This window comes from Mangifera indica, unplaced genomic scaffold (assembly GCF_011075055.1).
Source record: "Mangifera indica cultivar Alphonso unplaced genomic scaffold, CATAS_Mindica_2.1 Un_0065, whole genome shotgun sequence".
NCBI lineage: Eukaryota > Viridiplantae > Streptophyta > Magnoliopsida > Sapindales > Anacardiaceae > Mangifera > Mangifera indica.
In genome coordinates this window covers 20,546-40,215 of record NW_025401157.1, presented here as the reverse complement: position 1 = coordinate 40,215, position 19,670 = coordinate 20,546, and the positions used below count along the sequence as shown (strand labels likewise).

The window sequence follows — 19,670 nt, the reverse complement described above, 5'->3', positions numbered from 1 at the left end:
AAATTATCCGACCCAGTTGATGAATTTTATTACCCACCTGGCCAGAAATGGTAAATTTGGAGGCAGGATTGCCGTCAACAGAGTGAGGAAGAGCTTTAGTTTATCTGGTGCAAGATTGGGCACAGCAGTCTTGTAGGTAAAAGACATTTGCAAGCACACAAATTTGAAGCTCTAATTGCAAGGGAAAATTGTAAGCGAGGATATAGATCATCTGAAGAGCCATTGCAAACCCAATTGAGTTGGAAGCCATAACAATACCAAATGCAACAGCATTTCACAGATCCCAATATGGAACTCCCTGCAATATGCTGGTTGCTGTTGTCTTGCCAAACGCCACCTGGAAGATTCAATCCAGCTGGGAAATCGCTTTTGAACTTGAAGTATTCCACCAAATCACTTGGCCATTGTTGCAATGGACGTCCCTCTGCTGTTGCACAGATTTGATTGTCATTCGTTGAGGAAGGAATAATATCTCTCTTCTCATAGCTCCACCACTGCCAAGGATCTCAATTTCTCTATCCCCAGCTTCGCTTGGGAAAATCAGTGGGACGTCGAGGGCAGTGATTTTCTATTTTTCTTTAGGTTCCTGCTTCCAATTTTATATTCAAGCAATAGTAGCAACCATTTAATTTCACTAACAGGCAGCATGATGTTGCGGAAACACAAGGCCGGGAGCAGAGTTTAAACCTGCAGGATGATTAATTGCTGAGGGACTAATAGGTAGGGAATGTTTACGTTATAATCGGTGCTAATTTTATATGTTTTGGTTTGTAGATGGTAACACTAACATTTACGTTTGAGAAACAAAAATATTATCATTAAGAGGATTGGCCCAAATAAGCTTAATTTCAGCTTCTCAAGATTTAAGACCCAAAAAAATAAAATTTAATTCAATTAACAGAGATTAGAAACCTGTTGAATGTATGTGTGAAAACATACTAAGACACAGTGAATACAATGAATTTTATGGCAACTAAATTTTGTTTCCACTATCGGAATTTTGGTGTTGCCAAGAGGCTCGCCATTGCTTGTCATACAAAGTGGCTTCGTCAGCCAAGTTTTTGAGGTCGTTGAAATCGTCGGTTCGCCTCAACTGTATGACACCAACTACCGTCAAAAACACTCCTGCTTTGCACACCAAATTCCCAGTTTGTCCAACCACGCCTAGCTCAGTCAATGCGTCTACAATGTATGTCATCAAGAATCCCACCATTGCTGCTCGACCTGCAACATTAATTCGTTTAATAAAATTTGGATGTTGCAAGTTCCTGATAAAAAAAGATAAATTCTGACCATTGAGTAGCTCAGCTTCTGGGAGATATGTTCTCCTAAGCCATGCCCACCAAGGTATGATTGAGCTCCTAAACACTACTGGTTCTTTATTTGTTGCTGATTCTGGATAAATTTCAAGAAACCTTCTCCTTCTTGCTTCTGCAAGAGATCCACAGATTTAAAATCAGACTGGGTAAGATTGTAATGTTGGATGATAAGGCACTCACCTGCGACAATCAGTCCATCCCAATCCATCTTCCCGTCCTTAACAAACATGTTTAAGTCCCATGTGCCATTCTTCCAACGCTCATCCAGGAATTTTGGAGCGGGAGATTCTGTCTCTGAGCTATGCTCCAAGTATCTACCCATTTGAAAAGAAGACTTCCCTTGTTGCCCAACTACGTCGCCCTCCACGTTTAAAGTAACTACATTTGACTTTTGCTTTGTTCCAATAGAGCGAGCAGTTCTTATCTGAGATTGTTGCTTTTTGGTGACATTGTTTGAGCTGCAGGCTCTTTGCAGTGAAGCAGAAACGGCAATGGTAGTCATGGTTGATTCAAGAGAATTATTTGTTTACTTTTTTTAATTTCTTTCTATCTTGTTCTTGTTTGTTATGATGTACAACAAAAAGCAGAGATAGCCCATACTGAATAATAAATAAGATTATCTTCTCTTCCCTCTTTTGTCAGTAAAGTTATGGGAAGGTGCTTTTATCTTATCTGTATCTGCTTTCTGACATCTTTTAGCAAGACTTTTGCAAAATGTACCCATTGCCAATGCTCCAATGTGCATAATAATATTTCAACTTATGACTTCAATTGCAAAACTGATGGGACTAACTAATCTATTTTAAAATTGTTGCTGCTAAGAATCACAGGTTTCATATAACAATTCAATCCCCCCAAAGAATGCACTTAAATCTGTTTCAAAGTAAAAAAAAATTCTGGAAAGACAAACTAATAAAACTTAATGGGAGGTAAGAGTGGCTCCCAAGCTGCTTTGGTATGCTGTGGCTGGAGACATTTATGCTTCCCAACCCCTCAATAGGGTGGCCCGTGCAACTCGATTCACCCCGAGTGTGAAGGCACCCATTCGGAGATTGCAATTGTGTGTCTGGCACATGCTCTTGATGTCATGAAAAGCTTTAATCATGTACCTCCGAAGCTCATTGTTCACCTTATCTTCCTCCCACATAAAACCTTGAATATTCTGCAACATAGCAAATAATTAGCCTTATCAACAAAATTGCTTATCAACTTTAGGCTTTAGCTCTCTGTCTCTGTCAATAACATAAATGATTGAATTATAGTAGTAAGCAAGGAGGCAACCATACAATGTTGAAAGCTCAGTCAGTACTCAGAGTTGAGGATTTCATCTGGCACATAATTTATAATTTGCAACATCAAAGGGGTTGAAGGACTTTTTTTGTAATTAAAATTTATTACCTGAACCCACTCAAAGTAGCTAACTGTTACACCGCCAGAATTTGCATAGATGTCGGGAAGTATTACAACTCCTCTCTTGGATAGTATCTGTAATTTCATAATCTCATTACAAATCCTTCTAAAAGTTTTCTTACAGCAAAAGGAAGAAACCAGTATAGCAATTACCTCATCTGCTTCAGGATCAGTAGGATGGTTTGCTCCCTCTATTATGAACTTGGCCTTTACATCTGCAGCATTTTCCCTTCAAAGGACAGACATAGAAATTAAGGCAATTTAGTTGGAGACAATTAGAAAGCTGAGAAATCTTTTATTATAACTAAGAATTCTCTTGTCATGTGCAACCAGGTTGTTGAAAGACAATTCAATCCTGAAATTTTCTCAAAACTAGCATAAATTAGGTCATTCATTTAAAATCTGCACGATAGTAAATATAATAGCAGCAACACTTGGATTCAACCTTTACCAATATCAAGTAGCAGTTTGACATTGCAGCAAATTTTAGAATAATTGAAGCTGTCAATACTACAGTGATCTTATAAAAGAAGGCAAAGAATAGATTTTTTGGCAAAAGGAGCCTAACCTGTTCAGAACTCCACCTAAAGCACAAGGGATGAGAACATCACACTCATGGACAAGAATCTCACTAGATTCCATGGAATCTCCACCATGGAAATCCTTCAAACTACCAGTACTTTCTTTATGCCTGAGCAATTCAGGAATATGAATTCCGGTTGGGTTTTTAACTGCACCAGTTATGTCGCTTATGGCAATGACCTTGCCACCTCTCTCATGAATGAGCCTTGCTACCCAAGAACCCACATTACCAAATCCCTGCAAAATTAATTTATAAAGATAAAATTTTCCTTACAGGAAGGTATTTTAACTCATGTATGAACTGAAAATTGACATGTAAGGTAACTCTCTACCTGAATTACAAATGTCATATCCCTTATTGCATTCCCATGTTCAGCAAGTAAAGCTTCTGTTGCGAAAACAGCACCACGCCCAGTTGCAGCCTCTCTACCCAATGATCCACCAAGATTCTAAATTCCAAAATGAAAGCATGAGATAAGGCAGGAGAGGGATCACATCCAACTCAACAACTAAACCAGGAATCAGAAGTCCAAGTCCTTAATACTTACAATAGGCTTTCCTGTGACAACAGCTGGAGAATGACCATGAAATTTCGAATACTCATCGAAGATCCATGCCATAGTCTGTACACATACTAGAAACACGCAAGTTAGCTAGGTAATTATAATAAAGGAGATACATTAATATACACACACACACACAGAGACACCAAAAAATATAAATATGAGACAGACTGTAAGACCTGAGCATTTGTGCCCATGTCCGGTGCTGGTATGTCAGCATGGGTTCCAATGAGATCATGAATCTTCTGAGTGAAGACACGAGTTAGACGTTCCTTCTCACTATTACTCAACTCTTTTGGGTCACATCCTATCCCACCCTTTGCTCCGCCGTATGGTATGTCCGCCACAGCCGTCTTCCAGGTCATTAGTTGAGCCAGAGCATTTACTTCATCAGGATCAACCTTCAAAATATTTCAAATTCAAAGTAAGAAATCGTACACACTCATGTTTAAATGCAGAAGGCCAGCACAATTACTTTGTTCAGAACATTAACTTAATGACATGATTGATCGAACTATTGGTAGGAAATTTGTTTTCTCTTATTCATCGTTTCTACTTATACGCCTTCCATATTTATTGCTTTCTAAACTCAAACCGGAATATAACATCCAACTAGAACCTTAACTATATAATATGGATGACTGCAAACCACAAGCAAAAAATTACTATGCCTCATGAAACAGAAACAAAAGCAATGAAAAAATAGTAACCTCAGGATGATATCTGATTCCTCCCTTCATAGGCCCACGTGCATTATCATGTTGGACTCTAAATCCAACGTACGTGACGAGACTTCCATCATCTTTGGGAATGGTGCACTCCACCTGATCATCAAAACAACCCCTCAAACGAATGAAAAAAAAAAAAATTATCAAATGAAGTAACTCCATGAAGTAAAAAACAAGAGACACGAACCTTGATCTCTCTAAAAGGGATCAAAAGACTCCGTTCAAGCTTAGAGTCTAAGCCCAGAATACGAGCAGCATTGCGGAAGTTACGACTGGTGGCTGCAAGAGCATTCATAAGTGGCGATAGAAAAGGAAGCAGAAAGAAACAAGGGATTTTTGGGTTGGGGTGTTGTAACAAAGGAGAGTATAAGGGAAATATATATAAGGGAGGCAGATGATCAGACGGGAGTGATTGAGTCAAGAAAATATGGAAAGAATTTGAGAATGGTAAACTGACTCAGATACCAATTAAACAGTGTTACTGAAATACCAATTTCGATATGTCGACAGATCATCATTGCTAAAATCATTAATTGATAATGGGAAAAAAATAGAAATCCAAACTAAACCTCTCAACTAAAATTAGTCATTGGCAAAGGAGTCAAGTTACACCATCCAATTTAGTTGGAAACATTTCATTTCCATGGATAAACATAAAATCTCTGATACACTGACGACGCGCCACATGTAAACTTGGAAAACTTGCTGAACACGTTATGCGATTCGCCGCGTCCAACCCTATCAAAATGACGTGGTCTGGATTATGTTTCCAATTTTAAAAAGGAATCACATGATAAAGCTGCTTTATTTGTTGAATACTATTTACAAAACAATTAAATTAGGCATATATATTTTTGAACATAATTTATATCATTATATGATTAAATAATTTTAAATTAAAAATAAAATAATACTTAATTATATAATAATACATCATTTGTGTATTCAAATTACATAAAATAATAAAAAAAATTTAATTGACACGTCATCATTTTGAAGTATCACAAACACCCCTGAACTCTTATTCATTATATTATATCATTATTTTCTCTAAAAAGATATATTAATTTATATCGATTATATGTATTATAACAATAATATTTTCTTTAAAAAGATTTATATCATCACAATATATATCATAAGCTATGTATTGTATATATTAGGATAATGATAACCATGACTTAAGCTAAGCAAATTTTATTAAAAAATGTAATAGCCATTCAAATCTAATTCAAAATCAGCTGTCTTTCCATCAAATTAATGAACTTGAATACAATTGCCAGAACAAACACTACAAGTTTCTTCTACCTTTATGATTATGATAATTACTTGTGAGGTTCCCACAAGAAAACCCTCCCCAAACTATGGTTAATGGACCTGCAAATTTCAGATCAGCTCTTATGCTGTCATCCAGAAATCACTAAACTCTTCTCTACAAATAGAAATTGTCCTTGTATGCCAAAAAAAAAAAAAAACTTTCAATTCTTCATGGAGCCTGCAAGCATTTATCAAGAAGTTTTTAGCACCGCTGAACCTAACTCTCAGATTACAACCACAGAGTTTATTTATAGCACAAGCTGATAGTCACATTTTGTTTATGGTAACAACTATTCATTCATTGACACAATGAATACTCATTAAAAGCTTTGTTGATATTGAAATAGCAACACTAAGGAATCATCCAATGAAATGATTTGATTTCCAGAATAATTATTATTTCTGACTTCATTATAGAAATCCTTACACTCTCAATATTTGTAAACATACAATCACTGCAAACTCCTAATTCTCACTATCCAAGTGGCAAAACGTTGATTACCTCATCAAACATATCTCATCACAAATACATGAAATGGCATGATATGCCAATTTACCCTTCTTTCCTGTAATAATCAAACTAAATTGCATCACACAGTTGATATTTGAAGGGTCTTCTGAGCAATTACTGCAGTTCTTATCAGGGAAGCTGGGAAAAAAAAGAGTTCATTCAGCTACAGATAGTTCACTGTACATACTTTCTCTTTCTTCGATCAATGCTATTACTCCTCATATCATTTTTTGTGAGAGCAGATCCTGAGGGAATACCGTAATGCATAGGAGAAGGGGCTTGGGCAGGAGGAGCTGTCATACGGATAGTCACAGCTGGAACAGGTGGTGCAGGTGGCAGAGGTGCAGCAGCAGCCGGTGGCACCTCAACAATTTCAGGAAGAGGTCTTGGTAAGATGTGCTTTAATCTATTGTTTCTATAGTTCTTCCAAAAAAAGAATTGCTGCCTATGTGCTAATTCCTTCAGGTTTCAAGATGAACAATGTTTTATTATAAGTTAACAATAAACATAACTGCTTCAATATTAATTGTAAGACATGCATTTCTTTCAGGGAACATAATGAGATCTAATTTTAATCTCACCCAAAAGATTAGTTTTATATTGTTCACAAGTCTTAAGAAGACAAATAAAAAAAGAAAACACATAAAGGAAGCCAACTATATGGTAAATTCATATTAGGGTATCCTAGAAACTGCAACAAGAACTCCTTGTTAAGCAAATATTATGCCGCTTCTAACAAGAAGCTCGATGAACAATGACATACAATGGTCAATATCCATCTATTTCCTAGGCATAACTCTCTAAAGAGGACAACAAAAATGGATCATAGTGTACTCAATCAGTAGGATAAAGCAGGCAAACCTTAGGCAAATGCTACACTGAATATAGACAAACAATCTAGTGAAGTGAAAATGACAAAAAAAAATGATAATGAACTCTTGGGTACTAACTAAAAGAAGTGAAAATTCCATGGGTTACTTCAAAATAGTTGATAAATTTGAACTAAACCTCACTGAGGACTTGTTTCAGAGGAACACAAAAGCAGAGAAAACTTTAACAGAGATATAACATGACTTCAAAAGCACACCCAAAGGGGCAGGGGGAAAACACCAGAATCTGACCTTGCTGCCTGGATGTGCCATTGAATTGCGGAAGTTCGCATTTTGGAGAAGTTCAAGGAAAAAGAGGCAATGAGGATACCTGAAATTGTCGTAGAAGATAAGTATAACGATAAAAACATCCCACCAGGCCTCACGCCCTTGAAATGTAAAATGAAGAAGTTAACTAATTGGATAAGCAGAGGCTATCCCCTTTTGATCTGGAAATGGAGTCAGTTCTAGCAACACAAGTCTAAAGGTAGTAGAAGCATACTTTTAAGAAATAATCTCACATTATGAATTTAATATACTCTGGCTGTTGCCAGTACTGAAGATATTTCAAGTAGCCTATGAAAGCTTCATCTTCAAAATAACGGTTTTGAGACTCCTCCACCAGAGAATTACGGTTTGGGGCTAATCTGCAGAAGAAAATCAAGGACCAAACATCAAGCAGAAACGCAATGGCAGCAACAAATAACATAAGTGATTATTGACAAAGTGAAGTACTAAAGTTATTTTATATGCAAGAGAGTTTGGTTGGTTAAGTATAAGTGCACACATGCACAAACACAGTCTATGTTTCATAAAATGATAAATATGCAGTTGAAGGAAAAACTCTCTATCTAGTTCACACAGCAATGATCAAGGACCCATGCACCAACATATATTCACTGAAACATATATGACAGCACCTGGTGCCATCTATGTGCACCAACTAACTGTGCCTGGCTCAAATCTCAATGCTTCAGCAAGCAATGCTAAAATTAGGGCAATTGAAAGTAATTTAGGTCAGCTCTAATAATTCAAACCCAAATTTTCTATATCAGTAATCAATAATATTTCCCTTGAAGCATATTATTTAAATTTAATCATTTGAGATGTTGCAAAACAGAGATGTGGGTAAATAATAAGTTTCAAACTGTTTCATTTATTATTAAAAAGTAACGAATCATCAATGGACCAATTAAGAAAAGAATAAGAAAGGTTAAGATAAATATCGTTAAAAAATCCATAAGAACAACGAGACTGCAAGCACCCTAAATTGCTCATCTAAGGGCAAATTAAAAGCAGATATAATAAAAGGGACAAAAATAAATATTAGTCGAGAAAAAACATACAGTGAATGTAAGTGGGATTAGCAAGACACTGAACGAATTCCAATTCAAGCAAAAATCGCTGTTGCCCATCATCTGGGTCTTTATACATCTTCTTCGGCCTGAAAATCACCAGAAAAAATTACAAAAAGAAAAAAGAAGAAGAAGACGAAAACCTTCAAATATTATTAGCAATCAAATTTACTAAGTGTAGGTAAGGAAACAAGCAGATGCTTACGAGGATGTAGTGTTAGGTGCATCTTCAACTTCTTTAGACGTTGCCATTCAGTCCCTCAGGAAATTGAGAGCTAGAGAGAAATCAAATGACTTGAAACTCTAACAGAGAAGGAGCAGGCAGGAATAAAAAATATTTATACATATACGCACACCCATATTCGACCTTTCAGTATTTTTTTTCTTTATTCTTTTTTTTTTAAAATTAATTTCTTGACATTGCTCGATTTTATACGGATAACATGGAGATTTTTCTTCCTTTTTTTTCTATATTTTCTTTCTCATTTCTTGAAATCTTACAAATTGTTCTCTTTATTAATTTTACAAGTTGTGCCGTTGAGTGAAATCGTTAGTTGTGAAAATGAATGGTAGAAAGTGGGCTTGGTTGCAGTTAGATTTGGCTGATGGGTGAGCTTGCAGTTGTGGAGGGTGGTTGGGGTTTGACAAACCACACGGCCAGGTGAATCGCCTCCGACAATGGCTTCAATTGGGCTTGGCCAGATGCCGCCAAGCTCCGTAACCAAAGTGCATTTGAAAAGCAAATCAATATAAACCTCTCTTGCTTTCGAGTTAGGAAAAGACCAGCTTCTCAATCCACTTTAAATTGAAATCAAAAGATAGAAGTTCAGAAACAAAGATTTTTGCCCATGAAACTGAAAATCCAAAACATGAAGGAAACCCACAATTGAAGGGCCCCAATTCTCTTTCCGCCCTGGCGACTCTCCATCAGACACGCTCGTGATTTAAGTTCTTCAAATAATTTCACGATTTTTTCAAATCATTTTGTTTTACTGTTTTTTCATATTCAAATAGGTCGTTTTCCTTGACATTGTCCAACTGATGGATCCATATGGAGAGTAACGCAAACGTGGCAACTACAAAAGAGCAACAAATATCAACAGGCAAGAACAAACCAACCGCGACTTTTTCTAATGGCTACCCAGGTTTGGTGAAGCAAATAACATTTTTATCTTTTTACCAGTTTTATATAAAAAAAATTAACAAATTTTATTACCAGATTTTAAGTGTGAAAATGCACTTTGGTAAATTAAAGGTGAGAAATCATTTCATCAAAGTTAAATGGAAAATAGTCATTCAGCCAAACTGTAATCACTAAAGTAGCCAGCCAATTTGAAAAAACATCACTTGATCCTCAGGTTAAACTTAGAAATGAATCAGTCTGAGACCAGTAATTCGCAGAGTACATTTAAAAAAAAAAAAGTCACTAAAACATTTGCATTTCTGCCTCTTCTTACCTCTTTTAAAAGCAGAAAGCGTGATTCCATCATTGCTTCAGGAAGAACCATTTGAGAGGAAGCCAATTGGCAGATGCCACAGGCATATGATACAAGTGTTCTCCTCCCTCCGGGTTTCAGGAGTAATAATCATATGACAATTATCATAAACCACCAAAAAAATGATGCCCTTACCATAGTGACCAGTACTGACATGAGATCCATCATTAGTATGGCCTGTACCTCATTGGCCGTCTGAATCTGGGAACCCTTCTGCGTATGAGGAGAAATAAGTGAATTCAGAAATGAATAGCCACGGAAACCGATAAATTTGATTTTTATTTTATTTGCAGCACGGAACATGAAATATAAGGGCAAATCTAGCAGTTCCAAACCATCGATCCACTAATTAAAAAACAAATAAATCTAATGCATTTCCTGTGGTGACATATATGCATTAGTTTCTAAATGTGAAGCAGAAATAAATCAAAAAGTGAAAAGGACCCTTCTAAAGCCCAGAAGCTGGTTCACAGTAAGATACAATCGTTCAATCTGAACCATTTCACAGATATTGCAAGCGGAATAATGATACAAGCTTCAAAGAATCACACCCTAAAAGCTAAGTGTTGAGATTAAAGAGCTCAAAAACATATAAATCTCACATCAAAAGCTCATACTTTCCAATTTTAAATCCAAGTCTCATACTTAATATTTGGGATCGTAAAATATCACCATACTCCACAACCCTAACACTCACATGTGTTGATTGTGCACTAGTTTTTTGCTACCCCTAGGCGAATACTACAATATCAATGTCACCACCCGTATCGCAAGATTGCAACTAAGAGCTATGATAGTGACTCTGATACCAAATGATATGAATCTTAGGAGAACCATACTCAAATGCTAATTGTTGAGATTGAAAAGTTCAAAGGCATATAAACCCCACCAAAAGCTCATATTTTTTTATATGAGATCCAAATCTCATATCTTGCATTTGAGATGGTATCAAATATATATTACACCAAGTATACATTTTAAAAGTAGAGTAAATAAAAAAATAAAATGAAAAGATAGCACGCAAGATTTGAATAATTGAGCATAATCACAAAAGCAAGAATCAAGATAGACATTAACATACATGTAGATGTAAAGATTTTCTTAGACTCACCCATAACCGTATGGTGGAAAAGGAGCACCAGGCATGTAGGGCCTCCGACCTCGGAAACCAAGATATGGGTTGGGTCGCCTTCCACGATACTGTTTCATACCAGGAATGTTGGTTCGCTTTGCAGAAACCTGAAAATAGACCAAACCCAACACTGTAATAATGTAAAAATTAAATTCATACATTAACTATAGTCTATATACAAGAAGAAGAAATCTAAAGACCTTTATCTGACGACCATGCAGCTCTGTTTCATTTAACAGAATAGCATTTTGGACAGCATCAACTTCAACGAACTCAACATAAGCAAATCCTTTAGGCTGACCAAACTTATCTGTCAAAATTGTCACCCTGTTGACAGTTCCACAGGACTGAAAATGTTGCTGTACTTCCTCAGGGGTACAAACATAGTCTACCTAAATTGCATATACATATATACACAGCAAAAGAGTTACAGGCTTCATCTAAAGTGTTGGTTGTTGCACACAAAGAAACGACCTGAACTATAAAAGTCTAAAAACTAAAATGTGAATATCTTATTCAAATTTGATTGACCAAAACAAGATTAAGCAAGCACTAAACTAAATACATTGACTTCACCACGTTAGTTGCAGGAGTGGTTTGCAGTTTCTATGGATAAGCAACCTTCTATCACAAATGACTATGAAATTTCAACACCATAATTGCACCTATCATGGAATATTGGAAGAGAGAGAATTTTCAGCAAGGCTAATTTGTTGAAGAAAAGATGTCATTTATCAAGGAAAAAGTTTGAATTGCACTTGTATTGTCCTAATTAATTTTGCGAAGTTATTTGAGGTGAATAGTGATATTTGTGGTGTTAGAATTTGCACAGCTCTTTTGCAAGAAGAGCTACCTGAAGTGCTTTTTGTTGTAAAATTATGCAGGGAAAGCAAAATAAAAGCACTTGTTAGTGCGAGTAGTATGCAATTATCAAAATTTAAGGGATTAGGGACACTATCTTATACAACATGAGTTCAAATGCGTTGTGATAAACACAACTAGTTCACATTGTTTGCAGATACTTTCTCTGAATATTTCATAAAGGATGAATAAAACTGTTTACTGCAAAGTGACCTTATCAATTATTGGAAAAATGAAACGGGAAAATCTAAATTTAAAAAAATGGTAAGAAACCTCACATTACCAACATAGATCGAGCGGGCATCCACTTCCTCCTTTTCAGCTTGAGTTGCAGAAGTACTTGAGGGATCTTCATTCATTTCCAGGGTAAAAATTCAACATAGGAAAAACTGTTAGCTAGAACAAAAAAGTGTGACAGATAATAACGCAACGCAAAATCACTTGACATTGAGCCAGGTTACAAAAGATTTTCAACATAACAATAAAGAAGTATAACAAGTTTGTAGATCTACTCCTTTATCCACATCAGTTCTTGGCTTTGCCAACAAACATGAATAAAAATTTCTGGAAAAATGGTACAAACCAGATTTCACAATGAAAGCAACAGCATTAGTAATCAACATACCTAGAACATGGAAGCAAGTCTAAAATTCACTGCTATTCAGAACACATCGCCAATAAAAAAAAATTACAAACGTAAGACTTAAAAGTTGGCCACTTCCGTCATCAGTTTACAAAAACATTGCATACTAGTAATGCACAGCATATGTCAACACCTATTGACAGAAAACATCTTCTAAGTTTTCTTCCTATGACAAGTTTTACTTTCCAGACTACAGGTCCAAAGTTTTCATTTTCAAATATCAACACCTTCAAGTTTGGCCAATTTTCCCCACAAATATAATATCAAAGAGCCAGCAAATGATTTTGTAAGCTGAATGTGGGCAGCGCAAATTATCAAACTAAACAAGTTCGTCAAGTCCAAACCCAGATCCAAAAATCAAAATTTATTTAATAAATCAACAAAATCAAAGTAACGTTATGTACAGAGAGAGACCTTGGACAGCTCCCATCTCCTTCTCCACTTTAGCCTGCATTTCACGAAGAGCACCAGCTTCTTCTTCAATCTCCTTCAGCCTCTTCTTCATGTCCTCCAAATCCTAATTTTGTTTCAAAACTTAAAAAGAATTAAAAAAAAATCTTCCAAAAACTGAACAGAGAGAAGAAAGAAAAGAAAAACCTTGGAGTTAGAGTTGGGGTCGTCGAGGCCTTGTTCATGCTCGGGATTCTGATCGTCGGCGTCCATCTGGTCGGGGATCTCTCCGCCATATACGTCGTACTCTTGGTCTTCGTGTTCATGTTGGTCTTCCATCTTTATTATTCTTTATTGTGGTTTGTATGGGTTTTGGGAGGTTTTTTAGGTTCTCTTTGAGGGAAGAGATTAGGGATTCGGAAGCGTAGGTGGCCTAGCGAACCAGGGACTGGGGAAGATGGTTCTTTTGTAATTTTCACGAACCTACGGGGTGCGATTTGACATACCATAAAGGAAGGAGCGTTTGGTATTTTTTGCAACTAAAAAATATATTTCCACATTTTCAAACATTTTTTCAAACCAAACAATATATTAAGAACAATTAAATACTTTAAATATTTTTTATAAGCTGGCATATTAAGTATAAATATAAAATTTTGGGCCTATAGAAAAAAAGCTAAATGACTATATTCCATCCGAGTTTTAATAAAATAATTTTTGTATATTTTAAATTTAAAAAGTTTATTTTTCACCCATTTATCTAAAGAAAAATATGGATTTTACTTATCCCTTCTTATTCATTTTGTCTTCAAATTCTCTTTTAGCCCATCCTTTTTCCTCTTTTTCCCTCTTCTTTCTTTTAGTTTCTTTTTTCACCTCCTTTTTTATCTTTCTACTGCACTATTTTCTTTTTCCTCCAATTTTTTGTCATCTTCTTAGCATCAATATTCCCATCTATTCAATTTCACTTCACATGGTGCTCTCTTCTCAAAAATCTTTTGCACTGTAGCTTTTTTTTTGGGTCTCCTTTCTTCCTTCATTTGCCAAGCCCAGCCAAACCCCTGTTGACCTCCTGTACACAAATCCAACTTTTAATCACCGCATAGTAAACCAGGGGAGATTTGTCTCAAATTGTGGTCCATCGCATGAGTGAAAAGCGAAAGTCAAAATTACTCACAACCAAGTCTAATCTGTCAAAGGTCATTGAGTTGTCAATTAAAAAAGTTTACAGAAGAAGGTTGAATTGCATAATAATGGATTCATGGGTAAATAAATCATTGACAATGACTGATGTTTTACAAGATCCATATGAGGTTGGGGAAGATGCTGGCAAGATTGAAAAGGTAATAAAGAATAAATGGTTCAAAGCCATGGCCATAGATGATGGTTGAAAATGTGTTCCATGGATAGGTATTTGGTGTTTTCATAGTTAAATGGTGAAAACTTGACATTACAGCATACCTTGGGTGGGAAATAGTCGTTTGGCCTTGATTTAAATTGTAAAATAGTAATTTATAATAAAAATAAAAAATTTATACCAAATGAAACAACATAGGGTAAAAAATAGATTTTTTAAATCTAAAGGGTTGATGAAACTTTTTATCAAAGTTTGGGTGAGAAATGGTATTTCACCAGTAACATATAACAAATTGTGTATAGTAAAATATTATTTTCCCTTTTTATGTAATTCAAAGATGGATTTATTGTTTGGCCAAACAACTATTTTTCACCCAAGTATGTTGTTTTCTTATGTTTCTTCTATTTAATTTTGAAAATCTTAAATACTTATCTATGAACAGTTAAAATTAGCGGAACCCTAACCTCTTAAAATTTTATCTCTTTTTATCTCCCTAAACTTTAAAAACTAAAAGTTTCTTTCAACCTAAGTTTTAAAAAATGATAGTTTCCTTATAAGGTTTTGTTTTCAGATCTCTAACGCTATCTTCTATGCCATTATTGACGATCTCTCTCTCCCGAAGCTCTCTCTCCCTTCAATGGTCTCTCTCCAGCCATTTGGATGTCTGATCGATGTTAAAAAAGCTGTGAAAAGACGAAAAGCTTCGTCTCTTTGTCTTACATGGCTTCTCTAACGTCAATCGGATATTCAAATAATTGGAGAGAGATCGTTGGAGAGAAAAGAAACTTTAGAAGGGAAAAACCACTGATAATGACACCAAAGATCTAAAAACAAAATCTTAAGGGAAAACTATTATTTTTTAAAATTAGGTTAGAAAAAAATTTTAGTTTTTAAAGTTTAAGAAGACAAAAAGATATTATATTTTAGTTTATTTTTAATATTATAAAAAAAAATAATTTTACCCTTACTATCATTAATTTTAATTATCCATATATGTATATTTGAAATTTTTAAAATTAAAAAAGAAAAACTTAATAAAATAGCATATCTACAGTGGGAAATGGTCCTTTGGCCTTATTGTTTCGACCAAACCTCGGTAAAATATATATTTTTTCTCATATATTCAAGTTTGAAGCTTTCATTAAATTGTTTTGTGCCCCTCCACTTTCTGAAAAAAAATTAGGCCCCTCTCACAAAATACAACAACTCCCTTCGTTGCAGCATGTGGCAATAATCAATTGGCTAAATAAATAAGTGATCAGCTCATTCTTCAATATCAGTCACTTATAGCGTAGATCGCAATCTAACAATTACACTGAAACCAGGGGCATTTCCGTTATTCTAAACAAATCCACCGGCAAATCTCCCTGCTTCAGGTTTCTCATCCCATCATATTTCGCGCGGCCGTTTTACTTTCACGCCACAATTGGCGTGAACGTCTCTTAGGAGACATCCGATAAAATTGGAACGATACGGTTGGCATGAAACGCGCACCAACCTGAGGTGCATAATCTTTGTATTTAAAAAGCAAGAAGCACAAGCATTAACAGAGACTTGCCAAAACATTCACTGCTCTCTAACTCACTCACTCTTGTTTGTTTGTGGCTGGCGAGACCGGCGATGGAAATCCAGGGTTCTTGGTGGTGGTTCACGTAGGCGCGGGATATCACGCACCTTCAAACAAGAAAGCTCTAAGGTCTGCCGTGAAACTCGCTTGCCTCGCTTCCGCCTCTGTTCTTGGCCAGGTTTTCTTCTGACTGCACAATTTTTTTCGATATTTTGAAACTATTTGTCGTGATCTGATGACGGCTCTGATCTGGAGAAAGAATTTTATCCATTAAATACTCATATTTAGATCTAAACTGAATTTATTTATTCCCGTTTAGCATCCAGCTTACGTAAATTAAGATCTTCTTTAACCTTCGTGTACGTATCTTACTTTTACAGACATCAAACTCTGCACTTTTATCACATTATTAAGTTCTTTGTATCTTCAGGTGAGTAATCGTGAAACTGAAGGTATTTGATATTTTCCTTTTCTGGTGGAAAAAGGCTTTACCAATTTTGGGCATCTGGTCGCAGATAATTTTACATTAAGCTCCAATGGCGGCAATAAAGCCAGGTTTAATTGCTCTGTTTGATGTTGATGGAACTCTTACGGCTCCAAGAAAGGTATGAATTATCCTTTTGATCTTCCTTATATGTTAAATTGTTTATTTTATGTGCAATATATGACTCTTTGTCAACTCGATTGTCAGGTTGCCACCCCACAGATGTTGGAGTTCATGCGAGAACTCAGAAAGGTAATGAGTGTAACGAGTAATGTTTGCAAGAAGATAAGTCTTTTCAATGCTAAGTTGGTTTTCTTGCATTTATAGGTTGTTACAGTTGGTGTTGTTGGTGGATCAGACCTTTCTAAGATATCAGAGCAGCTCGGAAATTCGGGTTAGAAAATGTTGATTGAATAATCTCATGCATGAAGAGAAATGAATCAGTTTTTGAAAAGCTTGTGTAAATGGAGCTTTCTAGTTTATTGTCTTTAGAATATATGAAGAATCTCTAAACCTTTCTTTTGTATTGCAGTCATTAATGACTATGATTATGTATTTTCGGAGAATGGACTAGTTGCTCATAAGGATGGGAAATTAATAGGCACCCAGGTATTCTTAGCAAATTAAACCCAAAATTGTAAACTAGAAGTAAGAAATATCAGAATGTAACCTTTACTTACCAATATCTATATATATATATATATAAAAGAATGTCCCTTGCTTGTATCAGAATTTGATTACTTGGCACCCAGTAATTGATGTTTTTAATTTTAATGTAATTGGACCACTTAACTAAAAGTGACTGTAAACGTTTATGGTTAACCTTAGTTATGTATTTTCCTTTGTCCAGAGCTTGAAGTCATTTCTTGGAGAGGAAAAGCTCAAGGTAAGATCTGTCCCTGTCAAGCAGATGGCTTTATAAATTACATGTGTAATATATATATATATATATATATATATATATATATATATATATATATATATATATATATATATAGGTATTTTTGTTACAAGCTCTTGTAAGTGCTTGCTGAATAGTGGGCTCATTGACTTCATGTGCAGAGAACTTATTTGTTCATGGAAATTATTGAATTGTTATTGTGATAACTTGTGCAGGAATTTATCAATTTCACACTTCACTATATTGCTGACTTGGACATTCCAATAAAAAGGTTGGTGGATCAGAGCCCTTCTATCAGTTTTAGTCAAACCATACTCTGTGTATCCATTTAATTGTACAGCTGAATAATACATTTCTGTTTGTATTATATTATTTTGCAGGGGAACATTCATTGAATTCCGTAGTGGTATGCTCAATGTTTCACCCATTGGGAGAAACTGCAGTCAAGAAGAAAGGGATGAGTTTGAAAAGTATGACAAGGTGAGGATTTATTTATTTTTCTCTCTTCTTATACAAAAGGTCATATCTATAGTTCATGTTTTTCTAGTATAGATACTCTCTGGTGATGTTTGCATTGAAATTTATGATATGCAACTGCGGTTTCAGGTTCACAATGTACGCTCAAAAATGGTATCCGTGCTTCGGGAGAAGTTCTCTCATCTTAACTTGACATTTTCAATTGGGGGACAGATAAGCTTTGACGTCTGTGTTACTATATCTAGTATATCTTTTAATATCCTTGGACTGGTTTATATAGGGTGGTAAATTGGAAGTATTGCTATTGAATCTTTAATGTTTCATGATGATTGTGGTAGGTCTTTCCTCAAGGTTGGGATAAGACATACTGTTTGAGGTACCTTGATGACTTCCAGGAAATTCACTTCTTTGGAGACAAAACTTACAAGGTCAGCCTCTTACTTTGTTGCTTATTTATTTTGGCCATTTTCTACTGTCTTTGTGCACACACCACTCATCTCCTTCTTGTTTCTGAACTCGTAGCAATGTGTTGTTATATCAGTGATAATTATTATTCGATTAATCTTCTGTCATGAGCTTTAATCACCGCTAATATCTTATATTCTGGGATAAGTTTCCCCCTTGGATTCTAGCTTGATCCACAGCTTTCCATTACATATGAATTTATTATTGATGGTACATTATAGTCTAGTGTTGTGTATGCATCTCATGATTTCATACTAATGGTAGAGCTTGGTTTTTTTGTTCTGAGCAGGGAGGGAATGATCATGAAATTTATGAATCTGAGCGAACAGTGGGTCACGCAGGTGAGCTTATATTTTAGCTTTGATTTATACTTGGGAATTTCGGATGTCATCTAGGTGGAAATAATATTTCATTCACTTTGAAATTGAATTGGGTGCAAATAATGGAAGGAATCCATGTTGGTAGAAGAAAAAATATAAATAACTCTCGAAATTTTCAGAAATGATTTCATTGGTGAAAAAATTAAATAATTTTAATGAATTAAATTAAGATGGGATAATTTCATTAGAAGCAGTTGGACATAGAGAGTATTTTGAATTGCAAATGTGATGGGATTATTCGATGACATTGACATGCCCTTTTGCAGTTATCAGCCCAGAAGATACAGTAGATAAGTGCAAAGCTCTCTTCCTAGCCAAACCCTGAGCTTCCCACAAACATATTGATTTTACTGTTGTGAGAATAAATACGTATTCTTTTATGAATAATATGATGTAATTTGTTATATGTTATTTGAACTACCGAAAAGGCGTGATGAAATGTTAATTGGAGAAGTTACTCTCCTTGTCTAGGTTATGATTCAATTGAATAAAGGGGTATTTATTTTACTATAGCATGCTATAATGTTCCTTGTTTCAACAGAATATTGACCGATCTCAAACGCTCTGTTAATCAAATTTGAATTGAGAGAGATTGTTTGTCTTTGTTTTTCTATAGTTGTAAGGAAAATGAGACACTGTATTAATGAAGACAAATAAAACTATACGTGTAAAAAATTGTATTTGTTTATTTTTTTAATTTTAAAATTATTTAAGCAGATATTATTATTATGTAAATAAATTTGAATAATTTATTTATAAATACAGTGTTTCTCATTTTGTGTGAAGCTGACTTGGGTTAAACCGGCAACTTGTTATTTTTTTTATCGAACCAAAAAACAAACCGGTTTTAGAGCAGAGTCTCG

At 35.2% G+C, this 19,670-nt stretch overlaps 5 protein-coding genes across 10 annotated transcripts; 1 reads left to right on the top strand and 4 right to left on the bottom strand.

Moving 5' to 3' along the window:
• Positions 1-863: 863 nt before the first annotated feature.
• LOC123207193 (light-harvesting complex-like protein 3 isotype 1, chloroplastic) lies at positions 864-1,962 on the bottom strand. Of its 2 annotated transcripts, XM_044624496.1 has the most exons (3): positions 1,500-1,962; positions 1,294-1,431; positions 865-1,224 (listed from the first exon to the last, which is right to left on the bottom strand). In XM_044624496.1, the coding sequence occupies exons 1-3, from the start codon at positions 1,819-1,821 to the stop codon at positions 974-976; spliced, it is 711 nt and encodes a 236-aa protein (XP_044480431.1). In that variant the 5' UTR covers positions 1,822-1,962; the 3' UTR covers positions 865-973. The 2 variants fall into 2 exon arrangements, with proteins under 2 accessions (XP_044480430.1, XP_044480431.1); XM_044624495.1 differs by having other exon boundaries at positions 864-1,431.
• A 122-nt stretch (positions 1,963-2,084) lies between these two features.
• On the bottom strand, positions 2,085-5,054 carry LOC123207192 (glutamate dehydrogenase 2-like). Its single transcript, XM_044624493.1, has 9 exons — positions 4,790-5,054; positions 4,585-4,698; positions 4,054-4,275; positions 3,860-3,934; positions 3,644-3,760; positions 3,298-3,548; positions 2,883-2,958; positions 2,718-2,804; positions 2,085-2,481 (listed from the first exon to the last, which is right to left on the bottom strand). Exons 1-9 carry the CDS (start codon positions 4,895-4,897, stop codon positions 2,296-2,298), a joined length of 1,236 nt encoding a protein of 411 aa, XP_044480428.1. The 5' UTR covers positions 4,898-5,054; the 3' UTR covers positions 2,085-2,295.
• Positions 5,055-6,279: 1,225 nt separating this feature from the next.
• On the bottom strand, positions 6,280-9,028 carry LOC123207190 (mediator of RNA polymerase II transcription subunit 31-like). The gene is made up of 5 exons (XM_044624491.1): positions 8,860-9,028; positions 8,642-8,743; positions 7,821-7,946; positions 7,552-7,630; positions 6,280-6,889 (listed from the first exon to the last, which is right to left on the bottom strand). Exons 1-5 carry the CDS (start codon positions 8,904-8,906, stop codon positions 6,605-6,607), a joined length of 639 nt encoding a protein of 212 aa, XP_044480426.1. The 5' UTR covers positions 8,907-9,028; the 3' UTR covers positions 6,280-6,604.
• Positions 9,029-9,949: 921 nt separating this feature from the next.
• LOC123207206 (polyadenylate-binding protein 1-like) lies at positions 9,950-13,711 on the bottom strand. The gene is made up of 6 exons (XM_044624514.1): positions 13,384-13,711; positions 13,201-13,303; positions 12,422-12,492; positions 11,483-11,674; positions 11,262-11,389; positions 9,950-10,363 (listed from the first exon to the last, which is right to left on the bottom strand). Exons 1-6 carry the CDS (start codon positions 13,513-13,515, stop codon positions 10,318-10,320), a joined length of 672 nt encoding a protein of 223 aa, XP_044480449.1. The 5' UTR covers positions 13,516-13,711; the 3' UTR covers positions 9,950-10,317.
• A 2,107-nt stretch (positions 13,712-15,818) lies between these two features.
• On the top strand, positions 15,819-19,322 carry LOC123207202 (phosphomannomutase-like). 5 transcript variants are annotated; one of them, XM_044624504.1, is made up of 14 exons: positions 15,820-16,036; positions 16,166-16,278; positions 16,481-16,530; positions 16,616-16,705; positions 16,792-16,836; positions 16,912-16,978; positions 17,117-17,193; positions 17,435-17,470; positions 17,701-17,756; positions 17,866-17,965; positions 18,092-18,187; positions 18,301-18,390; positions 18,717-18,768; positions 19,074-19,322. In XM_044624504.1, the coding sequence occupies exons 4-14, from the start codon at positions 16,637-16,639 to the stop codon at positions 19,130-19,132; spliced, it is 747 nt and encodes a 248-aa protein (XP_044480439.1). In that variant the 5' UTR covers positions 15,820-16,036; positions 16,166-16,278; positions 16,481-16,530; positions 16,616-16,636; the 3' UTR covers positions 19,133-19,322. The 5 variants fall into 5 exon arrangements, with proteins under 5 accessions (XP_044480441.1, XP_044480437.1, XP_044480440.1 ...); XM_044624506.1 differs by lacking the exon at positions 16,481-16,530 and having other exon boundaries at positions 15,819-16,036; XM_044624501.1 differs by having other exon boundaries at positions 15,820-16,278.
• The last annotated feature ends 348 nt before the right edge of the window (positions 19,323-19,670 follow it).

What these genes read in the sequence shown, in the direction of transcription:
- LOC123207193 (XM_044624495.1), bottom strand. Translation starts at nt 1,821, where the DNA reads ATGACTACCATTGCCGTTTCTGCTTCACTGCAAAGAGCCTGCAGCTCA. An exon ending in GGATGGACTGATTGTCGCAG is followed by an intron (nt 1,432 to 1,499) that starts GTGAGTGCCTTA and finishes GATCTCTTGCAG; the next exon opens with AAGCAAGAAGGAGAAGGTTT.
- LOC123207190 (XM_044624491.1), bottom strand. Translation starts at nt 8,906, where the DNA reads ATGGCAACGTCTAAAGAAGTTGAAGATGCACCTAACACTACATCCTC. An exon ending in GCACCTAACACTACATCCTC is followed by an intron (nt 8,744 to 8,859) that starts GTAAGCATCTGC and finishes GGTGATTTTCAG; the next exon opens with GCCGAAGAAGATGTATAAAG. An exon ending in TGGCACATCCAGGCAGCAAG is followed by an intron (nt 6,890 to 7,551) that starts GTCAGATTCTGG and finishes TGAAACCTGAAG; the next exon opens with GAATTAGCACATAGGCAGCA.
- LOC123207192 (XM_044624493.1), bottom strand. Translation starts at nt 4,897, where the DNA reads ATGAATGCTCTTGCAGCCACCAGTCGTAACTTCCGCAATGCTGCTCGT. An exon ending in GAATCAGATATCATCCTGAG is followed by an intron (nt 4,276 to 4,584) that starts GTTACTATTTTT and finishes AATATTTTGAAG; the next exon opens with GTTGATCCTGATGAAGTAAA. An exon ending in TTAGGTGGAGTTCTGAACAG is followed by an intron (nt 2,959 to 3,297) that starts GTTAGGCTCCTT and finishes TGTCCTTTGAAG; the next exon opens with GGAAAATGCTGCAGATGTAA.
- LOC123207202 (XM_044624506.1), top strand. Translation starts at nt 16,637, where the DNA reads ATGGCGGCAATAAAGCCAGGTTTAATTGCTCTGTTTGATGTTGATGGA. An exon ending in GGAAATTAATAGGCACCCAG is followed by an intron (nt 17,194 to 17,434) that starts GTATTCTTAGCA and finishes TCCTTTGTCCAG; the next exon opens with AGCTTGAAGTCATTTCTTGG. An exon ending in AGTTTGAAAAGTATGACAAG is followed by an intron (nt 17,966 to 18,091) that starts GTGAGGATTTAT and finishes CTGCGGTTTCAG; the next exon opens with GTTCACAATGTACGCTCAAA.
- LOC123207206 (XM_044624514.1), bottom strand. Translation starts at nt 13,515, where the DNA reads ATGGAAGACCAACATGAACACGAAGACCAAGAGTACGACGTATATGGC. An exon ending in ACCCCAACTCTAACTCCAAG is followed by an intron (nt 13,304 to 13,383) that starts GTTTTTCTTTTC and finishes AAACAAAATTAG; the next exon opens with GATTTGGAGGACATGAAGAA. An exon ending in TGCATGGTCGTCAGATAAAG is followed by an intron (nt 11,390 to 11,482) that starts GTCTTTAGATTT and finishes GTCTATTTTCAG; the next exon opens with GTTTCTGCAAAGCGAACCAA.